The following is a 23,314-nucleotide window of genomic DNA, read 5'->3' as shown; positions in this document are numbered from 1 at the left end:
TATTTAAAACTAGTGTGACCACTTCTTGGCAGGCAGCATCATTGTTAAGGGCAAAAACTATTGGCAACAGTGGCGAAGTATTTAAAACTAGTGTGACCACTTCTTGGCAGGCAGCATCATTGTTAAGGGCAAAAACTATTGGCAACAGTGGCGAAGTATTTAAAACTAGTGTGACCACTTCTTGGCAGGCAGCATCATTGTTAAGGGCAAAAACTATTGGCAACAGTGGCGAAGTATTTAAAACTAGTGTGACCACTTCTTGGCAGGCAGCATCATTGTTAAGGGCAAAAACTATTGGCAACAGTGGCGAAGTATTTAAAACTAGTGTGACCACTTCTTGGCAGGCAGCATCGTTGTTAAGGGCAAAAACTATTGGCAACAGTGGCGAAGTATTAAAAACTAGTGTGTTCACTTCTTGGCAGGCAGCATCATTGTTAAGGGCAAAAACTATTGGCAACAGTGGCGAAGTATTTAAAACTAGTGTGACCACTTCTTGGCAGGCAGCATCATTGTTAAGGGCAAAAACTATTGGCAACAGTGGCGAAGTATTTAAAACTAGTGTGACCACTTCTTGGCAGGCAGCATCATTGTTAAGGGCAAAAACTATTGGCAACAGTGGCGAAGTATTTAAAACTAGTGTGACCACTTCTTGGCAGGCAGCATCATTGTTAAGGGCAAAAACTATTGGCAACAGTGGCGAAGTATTTAAAACTAGTGTGACCACTTCTTGGCAGGCAGCATCATTGTTAAGGGCAAAAACTATTGGCAACAGTGGCGAAGTATTTAAAACTAGTGTGACCACTTCTTGGCAGGCAGCATCATTGTTAAGGGCAAAAACTATTGGCAACAGTGGCGAAGTATTTAAAACTAGTGTGACCACTTCTTGGCAGGCAGCATCATTGTTAAGGGCAAAAACTATTGGCAACAGTGGCGAAGTATTTAAAACTAGTGTGACCACTTCTTGGCAGGCAGCATCATTGTTAAGGGCAAAAACTATTGGCAACAGTGGCGAAGTATTTAAAACTAGTGTGACCACTTCTTGGCAGGCAGCATCATTGTTAAGGGCAAAAACTATTGGCAACAGTGGCGAAGTATTTAAAACTAGTGTGACCACTTCTTGGCAGGCAGCATCATTGTTAAGGGCAAAAACTATTGGCAACAGTGGCGAAGTATTTAAAACTAGTGTGACCACTTCTTGGCAGGCAGCATCATTGTTAAGGGCAAAAACTATTGGCAACAGTGGCGAAGTATTTAAAACTAGTGTGACCACTTCTTGGCAGGCAGCATCATTGTTAAGGGCAAAAACTATTGGCAACAGTGGCGAAGTATTTAAAACTAGTGTGACCACTTCTTGGCAGGCAGCATCATTGTTAAGGGCAAAAACTATTGGCAACAGTGGCGAAGTATTTAAAACTAGTGTGACCACTTCTTGGCAGGCAGCATCATTGTTAAGGGCAAAAACTATTGGCAACAGTGGCGAAGTATTTAAAACTAGTGTGACCACTTCTTGGCAGGCAGCATCATTGTTAAGGGCAAAAACTATTGGCAACAGTGGCGAAGTATTTAAAACTAGTGTGACCACTTCTTGGCAGGCAGCATCATTGTTAAGGGCAAAAACTATTGGCAACAGTGGCGAAGTATTTAAAACTAGTGTGACCACTTCTTGGCAGGCAGCATCATTGTTAAGGGCAAAAACTATTGGCAACAGTGGCGAAGTATTTAAAACTAGTGTGACCACTTCTTGGCAGGCAGCATCATTGTTAAGGGCAAAAACTATGCAATGCTCACTTTTAGCGTCCTGACCACTTTACCACACCAACCCATAGTGCTACTGTTATTGCCGAATAACCTACATAGATATGTACCTTATAATATTTCCTTTAATTTACGTCTGTGGTCACAAACTTTTTGTTCACAGATTACCGGTTTCGGTCTATAATGATTATCTTCAGATCTGTGTTTTATCAAAACAATGTCCTAGTGTACAGCAGCCATAGTGGCATCGTCAAATGTTCAACGCAAAATCGGGACGAGCATCCTCAAATATATGTAAATAACAGCATATGCACGAGTCATGTTGTCAGTAACACTAAGGTTAAAAAAAATACAGATCTGAAATGGTCATTATAGACCGAAACCGGTAATGTGTGAAAAAAAGTTTGTGATCATGGACGTAAATTACAGGAAATTTATTCTACTGGTTTATTCGCGACAATGTCGCAGCTTGTGTACCTTATAACACTTAATAACAGTAACTACAGTTTTGCTCACGATCGCATATGTTTGCTACATGTTTTGAATTCTCCCCACTTATTTCCATTAACCACACACTGGCCGCTTTGCTTACTAGTCTGTCCCTGAGGTAAGAGGCAAACTTTACGTAACTCACAGCCGAATTCACCGAGTCAGGTAACAAGAACACTTGATTTGGACTGCATATAACTGGCGGGCTGCAGTGTGATTACCACCAACATAGACAATCGGTTATCCCTCACTCCAATTTGGAATCCAAGTGGAAAAGAGTACTGCTGCGCGAGGTATGGCTATAAATTATCGGGACTACTGCTGGAAACGTTTTCTTTCGAAAACATACATATTTAGTTATTCTCACCTTCAGTATACTCCCCTCCTCTAACCGTACTAATTTCCATGCGAATTCTGTACAACGTTCCATGAAAATTTTCCATTCATGGAAACAGTGCTGGAAGACTTCCTCTGTGAACTCCAAGATGATGTGTGCCACTTTTATGGCTCAAATGGCTCTGAGCACTATGGGACTTAACATCTGAGGTCATCAGTCCCCAATAACTTAGAACTAATTAAACCAAACTAACCTAAGGACATCACACATATCCATGCCAGAGGGAGGATTCGAACCTGCGACCGTAGCAGTCCCGCGGGTCCGGACTGAAGCGCCTAGAACCGTTTGGCCACAACGGTCGGCGTGCCGCTTTTACTTTCACTGTGTCGGTGGAATAAAATCGCTTTCACTTTAATTCAGATTTCACGTTGGAGCATAGATAAAAGTTACATGGTGCTAGATCAGGGAAATAAAGCGGGTCATCAAACAGTGAGATAATGTATTTCGTTCGTAACCTCTTGACAGACAATACAGTATGAGCTGATGTGTTCTCTTGATGCAGAACCCATGAATTCTACTTCCTCAATTCAGGTCGTTTTGTTCTTATTTTCTCAAGGAGAACGTTGATTAACATTTTGACATTCAGGAGCCGAGTGAAGTTACGCAGTTCCATGGATATCGAGAAAAAAAAATCAACATCGCTTTGAACCAGAGTTTGCCCATTTGAGCTTTTTCCGCTTTCCGTGAAGGTTGGACCCTTAAGGTGAATGGATTGGTGCTTAGAGGTTTTTCCGCTTTCTGTGAAGGTTGGACCCTTAAGGTGAATGGATTGGTGCTTAGAGCTTTTTCCGCTTTCCGTGAAGGTTGGACCCTTAAGGTGAATGGATTGGTGCTTAGTGTCTGGATCATAAGAGAAAAAAACAAGATTGGTCATATGTTATCAGTCTTTCCAAGAAATTAGGATAATTTCAATGGTATTCGCGTGTCAGTACATTTTTTTTCACGAACTTCTTTTATATTCGACCGTGAGAACTTCCGGCACCAGTTACGCACACGCTTTCTCAAGTTAAACTAAACATGTAAAATGTGCCTTACTCATTCTTTACCTGTACCCACAGTTACCGGAGTCGTTCGAATACCCAACCGACGGTGAGACTGAATCATATTATCCACTTTTTCAATATTTTCATTGGTTTCTGAAGCAGGCATGAGTCATCTTCAACCTCTACTCGGCCACCTTGGGAACGGCTGAACCACTCAAAACCTGGCGTCCTTGATAAACAGTCTTCGCTGTACACTTCTTTTAGTAACAGAGGGGTTTCAGTAGCTGAATTTCCGTGTAAAATGTCGAGGCAGTTCGTTGCTCTAGTATTAAACGTATCATTTTTCTGCAAAAAATAACAAGTCTTTTTTGTGTTAGCAGAAGAGCCAACACCGTGTTACGAGCGGAGGCCAAAGTGCACGCGTTTCAGTTCACGCTGGCTGGCGTGAGGAGGGAATAACTATACTGACGTGAGGTCCGGAACAGGACAAGGAATGAGAATTCTGAGAGTGGACTTAATTAGTTTGATGCTTAAATTTACTCCATTAATGATGAACGTCGCTCTTGACGGTACATGATTCACAATATTATCTGTTCAGAATACATTCTTGAAGATAGTAGTAGTAACTGAATATGGCGCCTTGCTAGGTCGTACTAAATGACGTAGCTGAAGGCTGTGCTAAACTGTCGTCTCTGCTAGTGGGAGGGCATGTGGACAGTGAACCATCGTTAGCAAAGTCGCCTGTACAACTGGGGCGACTGCTAGAGAGTCTCTCTAGACTAGACCTGCCGTGTGGCGGCGCTCGGTCTGCAATCACTGATAGTGGCGACACGCGGGTCCGACGTATACTAACGGACCGCGGCTACCACCTAGCAAGTATGGTGTCTGGCGGTGAGACCACACTCTTAACAAATGAAGATCACGTCCATCCTGATTGGTCTGCAGGCACCAGAGATGCCGTATTCAACTGAGAAGGCGCCATCACAGCTGTTCGTTGTTCATCTTTGGCGCATGCGTACTTACTCTGTGACACCATCTGTCCCGTTACTTTGTAGGTACATCCGGTACTTCAGACTACTAGAATTTAGCGGTAGATTATTCTCTATTAGGTTCTACATTGAATAATTTCACTTCTGCATTGACTCGGAATAATGATTGAGTTCTCGTGTGTTTCCAGACGCTCCATTGGCGCGAGTTCACGTGGATTCAGAGGTGGTGCACGAGGGAGCAGATATTCTGCTGCACTGCGAAGTCACAGCCAACCCAGCGGCGTACAAGATCACTTGGAGGAAAGACGTAAGTTTACTGCATTTTCTCATCCTCTTACAAATTACCCGACTTTCTCGATTAATGAACTAAAAATTTAAAGTACCCGAGTTGCACGGAACTGGCTGAGTTCAGCTACTGTATTATAAATCAGTGGAGTAATTTTTACTGTATCAGTCCCTTTTCAGTAATATTTATTAGCGAGACACATTTTGTCGGTGTGCAGACATTATCAGGTGCATTACAGTTACGTATATATTAATCTAAAGTGCGATAACATTCATTTGTTAGGTGTGCCAGTAGCGTTGGTACACGTTTAAATATCGCACTACTAAATAAACTGGTGTGCACGACTTAAACGAAAGTACCTTCCGCTTGATGTGTCACTGCTAAGAAACACAGCTCGAGGAAACTTGGATCATACTTAGAATGAACTGCTACAATGTAGTACATTAGATAAATGGAAGAAATATGCAATGCGACAAACACAAATGACACTTTTATTGAAAGACAATAATTACACTAAGTTCACCGCGATTTGTGATGGTCTCACGGACATTACAAAAGGCGGGAGACGAGTCTGGCCCAGGGGTGTTTTAGCAAAGGCTTGCAGCCATTCCTGCCACAAACATCTGGGTTTGTTGGATATCAGTCATTTCTATAACTCATGAATGCAGATACGCACTTCAAGAACTTCTTGGTGCTCTTCGCCGGCCGGAGTGGCCTAGTGGTTCTCGGCGCTACAGTCTGGAACCGCGCGACCGGTACGGTCGCAGGTTCGAATCCCGCCTCAGGTGTGGATGTGTGTGATGTCCTTAGGTTAGGTTGGTTTACGTAGTTCTAAGTTTTAGGGGACTGATGACCTCAGAAGTTAAGTCCCATTGTGCTCAGAGCCATTTGAACCATTTTTTTCTTGGCGCACTTCACAGAAAATCTGGAATGCAATCCACTAGGGAAGCAGCAGCAAACGCTTGATGTCCTACAAAATGGAGGTAGCGTGAAATCGATACTGTATTTCCCATATCAGTCCCGTTTGGTGTTCATGGACGTCCGCACTCTTAGTGTTGGAAATTTTGTTACCCTGTACGAAGACTGCAGCCGCGAGATTGCACACTAAGGTCATTAACGACGAACAAGTTACCATGGGAAATTGAGGACAGAGTGACAGAAAATGAACAAAATTGTTGAGCAGCTGGCAGCCAAGAGAGTGGACTGACCGTGACTGAGAGTAGTCAATGAGGACGCAGAGCAGTAAGTGGGGTGAGAAGAGGACTCGATGATTCAGGTGGAAGATCGCTGAGTGCGGAATGAGAAATTAGTGAAAGCAATCTGTGAATACCAATGAAGTCTGAGTGGCCTTTCCCATCTGCTGGATCAATAGATACGTCGAAGAAGCAATGACGAAAATAAATGAAAGATTCAAGAGTGGGATTAAAATTGAAGGTGGAAGGATATCAAAGATAAGACTAGCTGATGACATGGCTATCGTCAATGCAAGTGAAGAAGAATTTCAAGGTGTGTTGAACAATAGTTTAATGAGTACAGATTACGGTTTGAGAGTAAATCGAAGAGAGCAAAGTAAAGTGAAACAGCAGGAATGAGATCAGGGAGGAAACTTAAGGATTGGTGATCAGGAAAGAGATGAATTTAAAGAATTGTCTTACTAAGCCACCAAAATAACCTACGATAGACCGAGTAAGGAGGACATAAAAAGTGGATGATCACTGGCAAAAGGCCATTCCTGGCCAAGAGAAATCTACTAATATCAAACATAAGCCTTAATTTGTGGAAGAAATTTCAGAGTATGTACGTTTGGAGCATAACAGTCTACCGTAGTGAAACATAGGCTGTGAAGAAACCGGAGCAGATGAGGATAGAAGCACTTGATATCTAGTGCTACAGAAGAATGTTGAAAACTAGCTGTATTGATAAGATAGGGAATGAGGAGGTTCTCTGCAGAATCGGAGGAGAAAGAAAGATGTGAAAAGCACTGTCAAGAAGAAGGGGCAGGAAGGCAATGGATGTATTAAGAGATCAAGTGTTAACCTCCACGGTACTAGAGGGAACTGAAGTGGGTAGAAACTGTAAGGCAAGGCAGAGACTGGAATACATCCAGCAAATAATTGAGGATGTAGGGTGCAAGTGCTACTCTGAGATGTCGAGGTTGGCACAGGAGAGGAATTCGTGGCGGACCGCATCAAACCACTCAGATGTATGAAAGAAAAGAAAAACAGATAAAAACTGTGTGCCAGACCGGGACTTGATAGGCAAAGGCCACACGGTCCAGCAAATTCCCGATAGTTTGCAATCAGCGCACACTCCCCTGTAGACTGAAAATTCATTCTGGAAACGCCCTTCCCGGTGTGTCTATGCCTTGTCTCCGCAATAACTTTTTCCTTTGAGTGTTAGTCTTGCAAGGTTGCAGGAGAACTTCTGTGAAGTCTGGAAGATAGATGATGACGTACAGGCGGAAGTAAAGCTGTGAGGGTAGGTGGTGGTAGATGCTTGGCTAGATAAAGGTCACAGATTCGTCGTTCAAGTCTGCGACACATTTACAGTTTGTTATGAAATTTCGGATCAGTGAGGCATCACTCTGAGTGATTTTCTTGCTGTTGGTTCGGAATTTGCCTTCTGCAGGCACGACTTTCAAGTAGCGATCAACATTTCAGACTGCGAGTAGGATGCGTCCTTCTTGCAATCTGATGCTTGAAACATTTAACATCTGACTGCGATTTCCTAGTCTGACCTCAGGTACCAGGTATTACGTTGACGCCACCTCCACGACCTATCACTGCAGACAATAGACGCCTTGCGTGCAAAAAATAACACTGCGCCAGCTGCCGGGTAGTTCTCTATCTGCATTAGGCCGGTTGCCAAACAGCGGAAGAAAGAAGGAGTCTAAGTGGCCAGAGTACGTCCTGAATACTTTGGGACTCGGAAGATGGAAAAATTGAAAGCAGTCACCATGAGCCACACAAAACTAGAAGAGATCGATACACCGTGACAACATCACATCAGCCACTCATGCCTTTAACTCACGCCGGCTCCATCACGTGCTGGTGGTTAATCCCTTCCTTTCTACTTCCCCAATTACTGAGTTGTGCCAACGTCCAGCTATCTCGGCCTTGAAGTTATATCCGTAATGTCACTTTGTCAAGCTGATAAATAATAATAATAATAGTAATAATAATCCATACGTATTATAAAAACGGAAGTATGTATGTATGTGTGTGTGTGTGTGTGTGTGTGTGTGTGTGTATTCCATACTACTAAGAGATTCGAGTTACCGTGAGGAAATCGCTGACATCTGGCAGTGACTTTTACATACACTCCTGGAAATGGAAAAAAGAACACATTGACACCGGTGTGTCAGACCCACCATACTTGCTCTGGATACTGCGAGAGGGCTGTACAAGCAATGATCACACGCACGGCACAGCGGACACACCAGGAACCGCGGTGTTGGCCGTCGAATGGCGCTAACTGCGCAGCATTTGTGCACCGCCGCCGTCAGTGTCAGCCAGTTTGCCGTGGCATACGGAGCTCCATCGCAGTCTTTAACACTGGTAGCATGCCGCGACAGCGTGGACGTGAACCGTATGTGTAGTTGACGGACTTTGAGCGAGGGCGTATAGTGGGCATGCGGGAGGCCGGGTGGACGTACCGCCGAATTGCTCAACACGTGGGGCGTGAGGTCTCCACAGAACATCGATGTTGTCGCCAGTGGTCGGCGGAAGGTGCACGTGACCGTTGACCTGGGACCGGACCGCAGCGACGCACGGATGCACGCCAAGACCGTAGGATCCTACGCAGTGCCGTAGGGGACCGCACCGCCACTTCCCAGCAAATTAGGGACACTGTTGCTCCTGGGGTATCGGCGAGGACCATTCGCAACCGTCTCCATGAAGCTGGGCTACGGTCCCGCACACCGTTAGGCCGTCTTCCGCTCACGCCCCAACATCGTGCAGCCCGCCTCCAGTGGTGTCGCGACAGGCGTGAATGGAGGGACGAATGGAGACGTGTCGTCTTCAGCGATGAGAGTCGCTTCGGCCTTGGTGCCAATGATGCTCGTATGCGTGTTTGGCGCCGTGCAGGTGAGCGCCACAATCAGGACTGCATACGACCGAGGCACACAGGGCCAACACCCGGCATCATGGTGTGGAGAGCGATCTCCTACACTGGCCGTACACCTCTTGTGATCATCGAGGGGACACTGAATAGTGCACGGTACATCCAAACCGTCATCGAACCCATTGTTCTACCATTCCTAGACCGGCAAGGGAACTTGCTGTTCCAACAGGACAATGCACGTCCGCATGTATCCTGTGCCACCCAACGTGCTCTAGAAGGTGTAAGTCAACTACCCTGGCCAGCAAGATCTCCGGATCTGTCCCCCATTGAGCATGTTTGGGAGTGGATGAAGCGTCGTCTCACGCGGTCTGCACGCCTAGCACGAACACTGGTCCAACTGAGGCGCCAGGTGGAAATGGCATGGCAAGCCATTCCACAGGACTACATCCAGCATCTCTACGATCGTCTCCATAGGAGAACAGCAGCCTGCATTGCTGCGAAAGGTGGATATACACTGTACTAGTGCCGACATTGTGCATGCTCTGTTGCCTGTGTCTATGTGCCTGTGGTTCTGTCAGTGTGATCATGCGATGTATCTGACCCCAGGAATGTGTCAATAAAGTTTCCCCTTCCTGGGGCAATGAATTCACGGTGTTCTTATTTCAATTTCCAGGAGTGTATTTGAACTGGGAAACGCAAATGACTGTAGGCGAAAACAGTAACCGTCTATAAAGGTATGAAAAGGCGTTTCCATAGAGACGTTTAGAAAATCTTGTGGTAGGCACCCGAAGAAGCTGCACCCAGAATACAGAAACGTATTCGGTACTGTACTTATACATTCCTACTCATTTCTTTACGCGACTGTTTCACAATCTCGAAGGTGTTCTCACGAATACATGGAAATGGCATTTTTTTCGATAGTCCACTATAAACACAGTTCAGTGTTTGTTTCCATTTCTGATAGAAAGTTGATATAAAATGGCTCTGAGCACTATGGGACTTATCTGCTGTGGCCATCAATCTCCTGGAAGTTAGAACATCTTAAACCTAACTAACCTAAGCACATCACACACATACATGTCCGAGGCAGGATTCGAACCTGCGACCGTAGCTGTCACGCGGCTCCGGACTGTAGCGCCTAGAACCGCACGGCCAGAAAATTGACAAAATGAATACTCGGTAATTCCGGGTTTGTCAGCTTGTAATGACATAAATGTTTCTGGTCATGACTTATAATTGATTTATTTCGTTTCGTCTCCAAGCACGGGGACATTTGCATACAGTCTATCAATTTCTTTTTGTTTTCACTACATTTTGGCTTCTAGCGTGGCGGCACCTAATTATTGATTAAGTTTTTGGTTTAATTTAGTACAAGGGTAACATATAGGCTTGTCGACGTACTCCGGCAGTCCATTATAACAGTCCACAGTGGTTACGTTATCCAGATGTTTACCGCCAGGTGTTACATTCCGGAAACTCCTCATTGCACCTTCACCGTGTTAGTCACCGGCTTGAAGTGGGTACCAATGCTAGATCACTCGGGGGGGGGGGGGGGGGGGTTACCCAGATCCGTACTAGGTCTGTTGAGCTTAAGTCTCTCCCGATTCTGAGATAATTCCTGCAGTAAGCGTCCCCCTGTTACGCAAATGCATGCTTTTGAGTATCACAGTGTGACTTGTTGAAATGTCATATTGTTTGACACGAAGTGATGTTAAGGATTGTGTCCACGGTTCGTTTCTGCTGCTGGGGTTAACACATTACCCTCATATACGTTATCACGTAGTCGGCTGGAAACAATACGGGGTTAACAACGGCCGGCTAGTGTGGCCGAGTGGTTCTATTCGCTACAGTCTGGAACCACGCTACCGCCACTGTCGCAGGTTCGAATCCTGCCTCGGGCATGGATGTGTGTGATGTCCTTAGGTTAATTAGGTTTAAGTAGTTGTAGGTTTTGGGGACTGATGAGCTCAGAAGTTAAATCCCACGGTGCTCTGAGGCATTTGGACAATTTTTTTTGTTAATAACGGCATTTCACCCAGAGATGGCACCAAAGCAACTCACCACTTGCAAACGCTGACACCTCAAACGCCCGACCCACAGTTTGCCTGTACGCTATTTCTGCTAGCGTTGATGAGCTTTATCTGAAAGAGTTTGGCGCTTGTGCGTTATATCCGTGGTATTCTTTGCATGCGGACTTTCCAAGTGTTGTTATCTCAAAGAGCACTATGATATTAATGAATCACATTGCCTGTAGACTGACATCTCAATCCAGTTTTCCAGCCTGCACATGTAACTGTGCAGTTAGTTGAAGAAGTAGTAACGTTGTTATCAACGGCTGGAAGGGCTGTATGAACACCAAATCGTCCACCATCATTGCCGTCCAGCGCTACTTTGTTAGGAAACACGAAGGAATAGCAGTCGCTTCGTATAGTAGGAATTATTTAGTTTCTTTTGTATAGATAGACGCCTGTTGGGCTGGCAGTTTTAATCATACAATGAAGGCTTTCACGACTGGATGGTACTGTTGTTGATAATTCTTCCGGATTATATGGCCGTGGTCCATGGAATACTTCTATTCCTAACGTTTCGTCCTATACTGCTTTGACCATCCTCAGAGTTATGGCTGGTCCTGTTGAGTCCTGCCGGCAGGACTCAACAGAACCAGCCTAACCTCTGAGGATGTCCAACGTAGTATTGGACGAAACGTTAGGAATAGAAGTATTCCATGGACCACGGCCATATAACCCGGAAGAATTATCAACTGTTTTAGTTCAGAGGACTGGCCTGTAGGCGGTGTCTCACAGGCTTATTGCAGCTGTCTGTCCCTTTTCTCTGGCCGCAGTTGTAAAGACTTTCATACTTGTACCACACAAAAATTGCACAGCCATTTTGAGAGAAACGTATGTGGTGAGACAGACTATACCAAGGCTTCGTACTGTATTGGCTGAAACGTCACTTGTGGTGATTGCATACATGTCTGATGGAAGCCCACGGCGGGGTGCGCAGGACCTGGAGCTGGAAGACAGCGAGGACGTGACTGTGATGGGGGAAGCCCTGGCGCTGCGCTCGGTGACGAGGGCGGCGGCCGGCGGCTACTCGTGCGTCGCCTCCAACGTCGAGGGCGACGGCCAGAGTCTGGAGGTCGACCTGCGAGTCATGTGTGAGTAGTACTGCCACGCCATTACGCTACCTGCTACTGCTGCCTCCTGCACTCATGTTCGATGAGACAGAGATGACCACAACTTACATACTTGAGAGTAATTATGGGAAGAGTTGATTTCATTTAACGACAATAGTGACCCTGAAAGTCTCTTCGGGTTTGCTGCCGGATCCTAAAATCAACTTGACTCGATATTTCGGCGATCCAACTGGTCGCCATCTTCAGGAAAATGCTGCTTCTTTTGATGAGTCCCGCTCAGTTCTCAGCGGGCCTCATCAGCAGAAGCAGCATTTTACTGAAGGTGGCGACCAGTTGGATAGCCGAAATATCGAGTCAAGGTGATTTTATTATCCGGCAGCAAACCCGAAGAGACTTTCATGACTTATTACGCCGGGAAAGCCTACGTAATCACAGTAGTGACCCTACTTTCTTTCTTCTCTGCAACTAATATAGACAGGGAGAGTGAGAGAGTGAGGAAGTGAGTCAGTGAGTGAGAGAGAGAGAGAGAGAGAGAGAGAGAGAGAGAGAGAGAGAGAGAGAGAGAGTTTGTGTGTGTGTGTGTGTGAGTGTGTGTGTGTGTGTGTGTGTGTGTGTGTGTGTGTGTGTGTGTGTGTGTGTGTGTGTTTGTGTGTGTGTGTGTGTGTATCTGTGGGAGGGGGATGAGTGGGTGCATGTTTATTTTGAGATGGGGATGTAGGGAGAGACAGAGAGGGAACTTGGTAGCGAGATTATGGGAGAGGAAGAGAAAAATGAAAGGAGAGAAAGAAATTGAGAGTAAAACAGAAGGATGAAGAGAGGGCAGTGAAGGACTGGGCTGGGAAACGCTTTAGTGTGAGGGGAAAGGTAGGGAAGAGGCTGTTGGGAAAGGAGATGGTAGGTGCGAGGGACGTAGTGCGAGAAGTAGTAGAATCACGTCGAACATTTATGGGACATAATCGAGTGGTCAGTTCGAGTGAAAAATCAGGAATCGGTAACACTTCTGCAATTATGGATGGCTATGGAGGCAGCATTGCTCAGTATTTCTGCAAGGGATTCCCGACAACTTGTTAAGTCCATGCCACGAAGAGTTGCTGCACTACATAGGGCAAAAGGAGGTTCGACACGACACTGGTAGGTATCCCATGACCTCTGTCGTAATAGTGTAGAGCTGACAAAGACTGCTGGGGAGCGCTGAGGGTGCAAATCACGTTACCCGGCTCTTCCCCTGTTCCGATAGCACTGTCTTGCGTGAGTTTCAATGACCGAACGAGTGGACGTGAATGGTAAGTGCCTTGTCTCGTGTGACGAAGCTTTAGCAATTCTGAAATAAGCGAATAAAAGAAACGTTAGAATCATCTACAATAATTGAGGAAGAAATTGTAAAGTGTAATTCTGTAGTGGCCTTTAGAGACGGTGTAGCAGGTGTTAGACGGCTAGTGCTTGGTGGCTGCCGCAGTCGCCCCAGTGTGCCGGCCCGGCCAGCGCAGCCTGTACGCCGTGGCGCGCCACGAGGAGGCGCGCGTGCTGTGCGAAGTGGACGCCTTCCCACCACCGGCGCAGGACGGCTTCCGCTGGGCGTTCAACGGCAGCGCCGAGACCGTCGACGTCCCGGCCACCAGGTTCACCTCCTCGGGCCGCTCCTCGCAGCTCACCTACGCCCCCGTCACAGAAACTGACTACGGCTCCGCTTTCTGCTGGGCCACCAACGCCGCCGGCCGCCAGAAGCAGCCCTGCGTCTTCCACATCGTCCCAGCAGGTACTCGCACTGATAGACCTAAAGTGTAGATAATCCGGACTTACGGACTAATCGTTAAGAAAAATCGGTGGGAATTTCACCTGTAACTCGCCACCAAATAAGACGCAAATCTTCAATCATTAGATTGCACTGAGATGGCCATGGGATACCGGTAGTATCGCGTACTCAAGGTTTGGGCAATGCATTGGCGGAGCTATCAATTGCACTCAAGGTGATCGATGTGAAAAGACTTCCGACGTAATTGCGGCCACACTACGGGATTTAATGGAGTTAGAACGCGGGAGCAACGCGGGATTAGCCGAGCGGTCTCGAGCGCTGTGGTCATGTACTGTGCTGCTTGTCCCGGCGGAGGTTCGAAACCTCCCTCGGGCATGGGTGTGTGCATCGTTTCTTAGGGTTATTTTGGTTAAGTAGTGTGTAAGCTTAGCAGTTAAGTCCTATAAGATTTCACACACTTTCCAACATTTTGAAGAACGCGGGATGGTAGTTTTTGCTAGATCTGTAGGTAATCGTTGGGTAATTCAATACTCCCAGAACGACAGCGTCAACAGTGTACCGAGAACTCAAATTTCACGGGTTGCCTCTCACCACGGACTGCAGAATGGCCGACGGCCTTCACTTAACGAACTCGAGCAGCGGCGTTTGTGTACAGTTGCCAGCGCTAACAGACAAGAAATGGTGGGTGAAATATCGGCAGAGATCAGTGTGGGACGTAGGACGAACGTATCCGTTAGGACACTGCGGCGAAATTTGGCATCAGTGGGCTATGGCAGCAGACGATCCACGTTAGTGCCTTTACTAACAGTACGGCGTCAACTATAGTGCATCTCCTGGGCTTGTAACCACACTGGTTAGACCCCAGACGACTGAATAACTGTGGTCTTGTTGGATGCGCCCTGATTTCAGTTGGTAAGAGCTGATGGCCTCGACCCCACGAAGTCATGGAACCAGGTATTCAATAAGGCACCATGAGGCCTGGTGGTGACGCCATAATGGTGCGATCTGGGACCTTTGGTACAACTAAACCGATAGTTTACTGAAAAGTGTAATGTTTGGTTACTTGGAGACCATCTGCAACCATTGTCCCCCCCGATAGCTGTGTGGTCAGCGTGATGGATTGCCGTCCTACAGGCCCGGGTTCTATACCTGGCTGAGTCGTGGATTTTCTCCGCTCAAGGACTGGGTGTTGTGCTGTCTTCCTCATTATTTCATCCTCATCCGGCGCGCAGGTAGCCCAATATGGTGTCGAATATAATAAGACCTGCACCACGGGGGCTGGACCTGCCCCACATGGGGAATCCCGGCCAATGACGCTAAACGCTTATTTCCATCTGCACTCATTCATGGACTTCATGTTCCCAAACCACGATCCAATTAATGTGGATGGCAATGCATCATGTCTTTTTTTTGTCATCAGTCTACTGACTGATTTTATGCGGCCCGCCACGTATTCCTTTCCTGTGCTAACCTCTTCATCTCAGAGTAGCACTTGCAACCTACGTCCTCAATTATTTGCTTGACGTATTCCAATCTCTGTCTTCCTCTACAGTTTTTGCCCTCTACAGCTCCCTCTAGTACCATGGAAGTCATTCCTTCATGTCTTAACAGATGTCCTATCATCCTGTCCCTTCTCCTTAACAGTGTTTTCCACATATTCCTTTCCTCTCCGATTCTGCGTAGAACCTCCTCATTCCTTACCTTATCAGTTCACCTAATTTTCAACATTCTTCTATAGCACCACATGTCAAATGCTTCGGTTCTCTTCTGTTCCGGTTTTCCCACAGTCATGTTTCACTACCATACAATGCTGTTCTCCAGACGTACATCCTCAGAAATTTCTTCCTCAGATTTAGGCCGGTATTTGATATTAGTAGACTTCTCTTGGCCAGAAATGCCTTTTCTGCCATAGCGAGTCTGCTTTTGATGTCTTCCTTGCTCCTTCCGTCATTGGTTATTTTACTGCCTAGGTAGCAGAATTCCTTAACTTCATTGACTTCGTGACCATCAATCCTGATGTTGAGTTTCTCGCTGTTCTCATTTCTACTACTCCTCATTACCTTCGTCTTTCTCCGATTTAATCTCAAACCATACTGTGTACTCATTAGACTGTTCATTCCGTTCAGCAGATCATTAAATTCTTCTTCACTTTCACTCAGGATAGCAAAGTCATCAGCGAATCGTATCATTGATATCCTTTCACCTTGTATTTTAATTCCACTTCTGAAACTTTCTTTTATTTCCATTATTGGGAGATGGATCATTGAAGAGTAGGGGCGAAAGACTAGAGCCTTGTCTTACACCTTTCTTAATACGAGCACTTCGTTCTTGATCGTCCACTCTTATTATTCCCTCTTGGTTGTTGTACATATTGTATATGACCTCTCTCTCCCAATAGCTTACCCCAACTTTTTTCAAAATCTCGAACAGCTTTCACAATTTTATATTGTCGAACGCTTTTGGTCGACAAATCCTATGAACGTGTCTTGATTTTTCTTTAGCCTTGCTTCCATTATTAGCCGTATCGTCAGAATTGCCTCTCTCGTGCCTTTACTTTTCCTAAAGCCAAACTGATCGTCTTGTAGCGCATTCTCAATTTTCTTTTCCATTCTTCTGTATATTATTCTTGTAAGCAACTTCGATGCATGAGCTTGTCAGCTCTTGCTGTCTTCGGAATTGTGTGGATGATGCTTTTCCGAAAGTCAGATGGTATGTCGCCAGACTCATACATTCTACACACCAACGTGAATAGTCGTTTTGTTGCCATTTCCCCTAAAGATTTTAGAAATTCTGATGAAATGTTATCTATCCCTTCTGCCTTATTTGACCGTAAGTCCTCCAAAGCTCTTTTAAATCCCGATTCTAATACTGGATCCCCAATCTCTTCTAAATCGACTCCTGTTTCTTCTTCTATCACATCAGACAAATCTTCATCCTCATAGAGGCTTTCAATGTATTCTTTCCACCTATCTGCTCTCTCCTGTGCATTTAACAGTGGAATTCCCGTTCCACTCTTAATGTTACCACCGTTGCTTTTAATGTCACCAAAGGTAGTTTTGACTTTCCTGTATGCTGAGTCTGTCCTTCCGACAATCATAACTTTTTCAATGTCTTCACATTTTTCTTGCAGCCATTTCGTCTTAGCTTCCCTGCACTTCCTATTTATTTCATTCCTCAGCGACTTGTATTTCTGTATTCCTGATTTTCCCGGAACATATTCGTACTTACTCCTTTCATCAATCAACTGAAGTTTTTCTTCTGTTACCCATGGTTTCTTCGTAGCTACCTTCTTTGTACCTATGTTTTCCTTCCCAACTTCTGTGATGGCCCTTTTTAGAGATGTCCATTCCTCTTCAACTGTACTGTCTACTGCGCTATTCCTTATTGCTTTATCTATAGAGTTAAAGAACTTCAAACGCATCTCGTCATTCCTTAGAACTTCCGTATCCCACTTCTTAGCGTATTGATTCTTCCTGACCAATGTCTTGAACTTCAGCCTACTCTCCATCACTACTTTATTGTGATCTGAGTCTATATCTGCTCCTGGGTACGCCTTACAATCCAATATCTGATTTCGGAATGATGTAACCTAATTGAAATCTTCCCTTATCTCCCGGCCTTTTCCAAGTATACCTCCTCCTCTTGTGATTCTTGAACAGGGTATTCGCTATTACTAGCTGAAACTTGTTCCAGAACTCGATTAGTCTTTCTCCTCTTTCATTTCTTGTCCCAACCCCATATTCTCCTGTAACCGGCCGACCGTGGTGGTCTCGCGGTTCTAGGCGCGCAGTCCGGAACCGTGCGACTGCTACGGTCGCAGGTTCGAATCCTGCCTCGGGCATGGATGTGTGTGATGTCCTTAAGTTAGTTAGGTTTAAGTAGTTCTAAGTTCTAGGGGACTGATGACCACAGCAGTTGAGTCCCATAGTGCTCAGAGCCATTTGAACCATCTCCTGCAACCTCTTCTTCTTCTGCTTCCCCTACAACTGGATTCCAGTCGCCCACGACTATTAGATTTTCGTCCCTCTTTACATACTGCATTGCCCTTTCAATATCGTCATATACTTTCTCTATCTGTTCGTCTTCAGCTTGCGACGTCGGCATGTATACCTGAACTATCGTTGTCGGTGTTGGTCTGCTGTAGATTCTGATTACAACAACCCGGTCACTGAACTGTTCACAGTAACACACCCTCTGCCCTACCTTCCTATTCATAACGAATCCTACACCTGTTGTACCATTTTCTGCTGCTGTTGATATTACTCGATACTCATCTGACCAGAAATCCTTGTCTTCCTTCCACTTCACTTCACAGGCCCCTACTATATCTAGTTTGAGGCTTTGCATTTCCCTTTTCAGATTTTCTACTTTCCCTATCACGTCTAAGCTTCTGACATTCCACGCCCCGACTCGTAGAACGTTATCCTTTCGTTGATTATTCAATCTTTTTCTCATGGTAACCTCCCCCTTGGCAGTCCCCTCCCGGAGATCCGAATGGGGGACTATTCCGGAATCTTTTGCCAATGGAGAGATCATCATGACCCTTCTTCAAATACAGGCCACATGTCCTGCGGATACACGATACGTGTCTTTAATGCAGTGGTTTCCATTGCCTTCTGCATCCTCATGTCGTTGATCATTGCTGATACTTCCGCCTTTAGGGGCAATTTCCCACCCCTAGGACAAGAGAGTGCCCTGAACCTCTATCCGCTCCTCCGCCCTCTTTGACAAGGCCGTTGGCAGAATGAGGCTATCTTCTTATGCCGGAAGTCTTCGGCCGCCAATGCCGATTATTTATCAAAATTTAGGCAGTGGCGGAGACCGAAGATGTTTTGATTATGAATTAAAGACGCTACCCCTAGACCACGGGTACGCCGCTGGTGGTTATGGTAGACTCTGTAACGGCTGTGCGATCCGTGAATGCCATCCTGTGACGGGTAGTGCAACCTTATCTGCACCATATTGGCGAGGCATTCGTCTTCACGTACGACAATTCGCACCCCCATTGTGCACATCTTGTGAATGGCTTCCTTCAGGAAAACGACATTGCTCTACGAGAGTGGCCAGCATGTTCTCCAGACATGAACCCTATCGAAAATGCCTGGTTTAGATCGAAAAGGACTGTTTATGGACGACGTGACCCACCAACCACACTGAGGAATCTACGCCGAATGACCGTTGAGGAGTGGGACAATATGGACCAACAGTGCCTTTATGAACTTGTGCGTAGTATGCCACGACGAATAAAGGCATGCATCAGTGCAAGAGGACGTGCTACTGGGTATTAGATGTACCAGTGTATACAGGCATCTGGACCACCACCTCTGAATTCCTCGCTGTATGGTAGCACAACATGCAATGTGTGGTTTTCATGTGCAATAAAAATGGCGGAAATGATGTTTATGTTAATCTCTTTTCCAGTTTTCTGTACAAGTTCCGAAATTCTCGGAACCGAGGGAATGCAATTCTTTTTTTGTTGTGTGTATAAATTAAAAACACTCCTTAATATTTTTCTTAGGTTTCTAAGAGTTCTTAAGAAGAACGTACACAGTCCAATTATAGACGACGGTACGAGTGTGAACTTGTTTTTAAAACTAACAGTGAAAGGCCATGTATAACTGACTATGGTGAAACCACTCTGATCGTAAATGAGTTCCAAAGTATTTGAATGTCCGATACTGAGCCTTCATCATTGTTACTGCAAACGAAGTCTTGATTCGGTTAAACTGAATGAGTGCAATCGTTGGGGTAATTGGTATACGACAGGAGTAATAAAGCTTTTCCATTTACCGCCAATTTTTGTATCTGTGGTAGCAGTAAAATTTCCTCACTGCCCACGAGTTCCACATTACAGCTGATTTATAACGTACTGAAGCAACTTTACGCTATCAAATTTGTCAATCAGAATTCCAGCAAATTAGGACATATAATATTACTTACCATATACCTTAGGTCAAAATTTTAAAACTTGGTGAAAATATCTTCAGCGCCCAACCAGGTACCGCCCACCATGGAAGCTGGAACGCCAAATAGAGGGCAGTAGGGACATGGTTGACTACCAATGATATACGATGCTGAGACAGACCTCTTCAGCTGCTACCGAGCGTGGTAGCGCAGTGATTAGCACACTCGCCCTCACATTAGGGAGGACGACATTTCAGATCCGTGTCCGGACATCTTCGCTTAAGGCAAATACCGGAATGGTTCCCTCGAAAGGGCACGGCCCCTTTCCATCTCCATGCTTCTCTAATCCGAGCTTGTGCTACGTCTCTAATGCCCTCGTTATCGAAGGAACGTTAAACACTGATCCTCTTCTCCTCCTCATTCTTCTTCAACTGCCGGATCTGTGAAGATAGTATCTTCAATGACATTATTTTGCATAGTTTTCTTCTGTGCGCAGCTAGTAACACGAAGCGACCATTCAACTTGGGCAGTGCTGTTCTAATCATTTTTAAGCCAAATTTTTAATATACTTTTCATTCTCCATTCCTCGCATGTAGCGGTCGTTGGAGAGTCGCGATTCTATTCATCCATATATCAGGGAGGCTAATGTTTGGGCAGATTTCGATGCCAACTGGGAAGAAACGTGATGGGATAATCAGTTCCGGCATTTGCTTACAGCCAAGAGATCCTTCCGAAAACTGTGCTCGTAGTCGAAATATTTAATATATTTGTGGGACGACGTCCTTCGACAAAAACTTTTTCCTAGTCAAAATTGAAACTACTGTATCTCTGCTGAGTGGATATATTTTGGGAGTGTTTTTTGTCCACCTCTGAATGAGATCGTGGGCTGTAGGAGAGCATCGCCCTCTGCCGCCAATAGTTGTGCTTCAAAAATAGTTCAAATGACTCTGAGCACTATTGAACTTAACATCTATGGTCATCAGTCCCCTAGAACTACTTAAACCTAACTAACCTAAAGACATCACACAACACCCAGTCATCACGAGGCAGAGAAAATGCCAGTAATTGTACTTTAATCTGTTGTGACACCATTTATTTAGGTAATTGGGAGCTTATTTAATTTCATAGGATTTTTAATTGCATATAAATGGATAGGTGAGCGGAAGACGTTGTTTAAGTTTTCCTCATTCCAAATTCTGGCATTCGCCTTAAGGATGAGGGAAAAACCTCTTGGTCGAAAAAACGCCAGCTGGAATTTGTTGACTGATTTTGTGGCTTATATATCTTCATATTAGCTTAGTGGTCTTGACAATGTGATATTGGAATTATGTTCATGTTGAGAATTTTTGACTAATTTTGTAGAAGATGAGAAAACTTCTTGGTTTTCGTGAAGGGAATTAGTTGGAAAGTCATAGCGGATATCTCCAGCTGCTCAAAACATCCTTTGGTCAGTAAAAGGCTTTTTTTCTTGTGGTTAGATGGCATAATTCATACTTGTGATCCATATTCGAGAATGGGTCGGACAAAAATTTTGTGCGTAAGAAGGGTAATTGGTTGTTCCACTCCACGATTTCGGTGTTTCATGAGACGTACTAAGTCGAATTTCAGCTTGTTTAATCGTTTCAGTTGTGGTTTCCTGCCAGTTTAAGAGTTCATCCAGATTGATTCCGAGATATATTGGCTGTACACCAATTCCTTGTTCCCGAAGTCGAATGTTGTGCCGGCGCTGGTCTTGTTGGCGATTTGTAAGATTCTTTTACGCCTGAATCTGAATAGATTGGGTTAACTTTGGTTTGATTCGCCTGGATTCACGCTTTACTGATGCACGCTTCTAGTTTGCTGATGTAGTTGTTAACCTGCGTAGTGATTGCATTAGAGGTGGATCCGTAACACCAATAAGTGATGTCATCAGGGTACAGAACTACATCTTCGTTCCACCCCTTAGGTCATCAGTGTATATCGTAAGAGAGATGATGGCACCCTAAGGGACTCTCCCTTGGGTGTAAAGTAAGATGACTTTTTATTATCAACCCGTACTTGTATTTTTCTATTTCCAATGAAGTTACGTATTAATTCTACTATTGCAAATGGGAAGTTGTATCTTAGCATTTTGTGAAGAAGTCCCGCATCCCAACCGTCATTAACGGCGTGTTCTACACTACTGGAAATTGAAATAAGAACACCGTGAATTCATTGTCCCAGGAAGGGGAAACTCTATTGACACATTCCTGGGGTCAGATACATCACATGATCGCACTGACAGAACCACAGGCACATAGACAAAGGAAACAGAGCATGCACAATGTCGGCACTAGTACAGTGTATATCCACATTTCGCAGCAATGCAGGCTGCTATTCTCCCATGGAGACGATCGTAGAGATACTGGATGTAGTCCTGGGAACGGCTTGCTATGCCATTTCCACCTGGCGCCTCAGTTGGACCAGCGTTCGTGCTGGACGTGCAGACCGCGTGAGACGACGCTTCATCCAGTCCCAAACATGCTCAATGGGGGACAGATCCGGAGATCTTGCTGGCCAGGGTAGTTGACTTACACCTTGTAGAGCACGTTGGGTGGCACGGGATACATGCGGACGTGCATTGTCCTCTTGGAACAGCAAGTTCCCTTGCCGGTCTAGGAATGGTAGAACGATGGGTTCGATGACAGTTTGGATGTACCGTGCACTATTCAGTGTCACCTCGACGATCACCAGAGGTGTACGGCGAGTGTAGGAGATCGCTCCCCACACCATGATGCCGGGTGCTGGTCCTGTGTGACTCGGTCGTATGCAGTCCTGATTGTGGCGCTCACCTGACCGGCGCCAAACACGCATACGACCATCATTGGCACCAAGGCAGAAGCGACTCTCATCGCTGAAGACGACACGTCTCCATTCGTCCCTCCATTCACGCCTGTCGCGACACCACTGGAGGCGGGCTGCACGATGTTGGGGCGTGAGCGGAAGACGGCCTAACGGTGTGCGGGACGGTAGCCCAGCTTCATGGAGACTGTTGCGAATGGTCCTCGCCGATATCCCAGGAGCAACAGTGTCCCTAATTTGCTGGGAAGTGGCGCTGCGGTCCCCTACGGCACTGCGTAGGATCCTACGGTCTTGGCGTGCATCCGTGGGTCTCTGCGGTCCGGTCCCAGGTCGACGGGCACGTGCACCTTCCGCCGACCACTGGCGACAACATCGATGTACTGTGGAGACCTCACGCTCCACGTATTGAGCAATTCGGCGGTACGTCCACCCGGCCTCCCGCATGCCCACTATACGCCCTCGCTCAAAGTCCGTCAACTGCACATACGGTTCACGTCCACGCTGTCGCGGCATGCTACCAGTGTTAAAGACTGCGACGGAGCTCCGTATGCCACGGCAAACTGGCTGACACTGACGGCGGCGGTGCACAAATGCTGCGCAGCTAGCGCCATTCGACGGCCAACACCGCGGTTCCTGGTGTGTCCGCTGTGCCGTGCGTGTGATCATTGCTTGTACAGCCCTCTCGCAGTGTCCAGAGCAAGTATGGTGGGTCTGACACACCGGTGTCAATGTGTTCT

General features: G+C 45.9%; 1 protein-coding gene across 1 annotated transcript in view; it reads left to right on the top strand.

Moving 5' to 3' along the window:
- LOC126267020 (nephrin-like) overlaps positions 1-23,314 on the top strand; it is a 191,922-nt gene that overhangs the window by 116,369 nt on the left and 52,239 nt on the right. Inside the window, exons 8-10 of the mRNA XM_049971793.1 lie at positions 4,802-4,920; positions 11,968-12,121; positions 13,557-13,856. Of these exons, the coding sequence (XP_049827750.1) occupies positions 4,802-4,920; positions 11,968-12,121; positions 13,557-13,856 (573 nt within the window). The remainder of the gene's footprint in view (positions 1-4,801; positions 4,921-11,967; positions 12,122-13,556; positions 13,857-23,314) is intronic.

The sequence above is a fragment of the Schistocerca gregaria genome, chromosome 4 (assembly GCF_023897955.1).
Source record: "Schistocerca gregaria isolate iqSchGreg1 chromosome 4, iqSchGreg1.2, whole genome shotgun sequence".
Classification (NCBI taxonomy): Eukaryota; Metazoa; Arthropoda; class Insecta; order Orthoptera; family Acrididae; genus Schistocerca; species Schistocerca gregaria.
The sequence above is the reverse complement of the archived record's forward strand: the minus strand, read 5'-3'. Positions and strand labels throughout refer to the sequence as shown.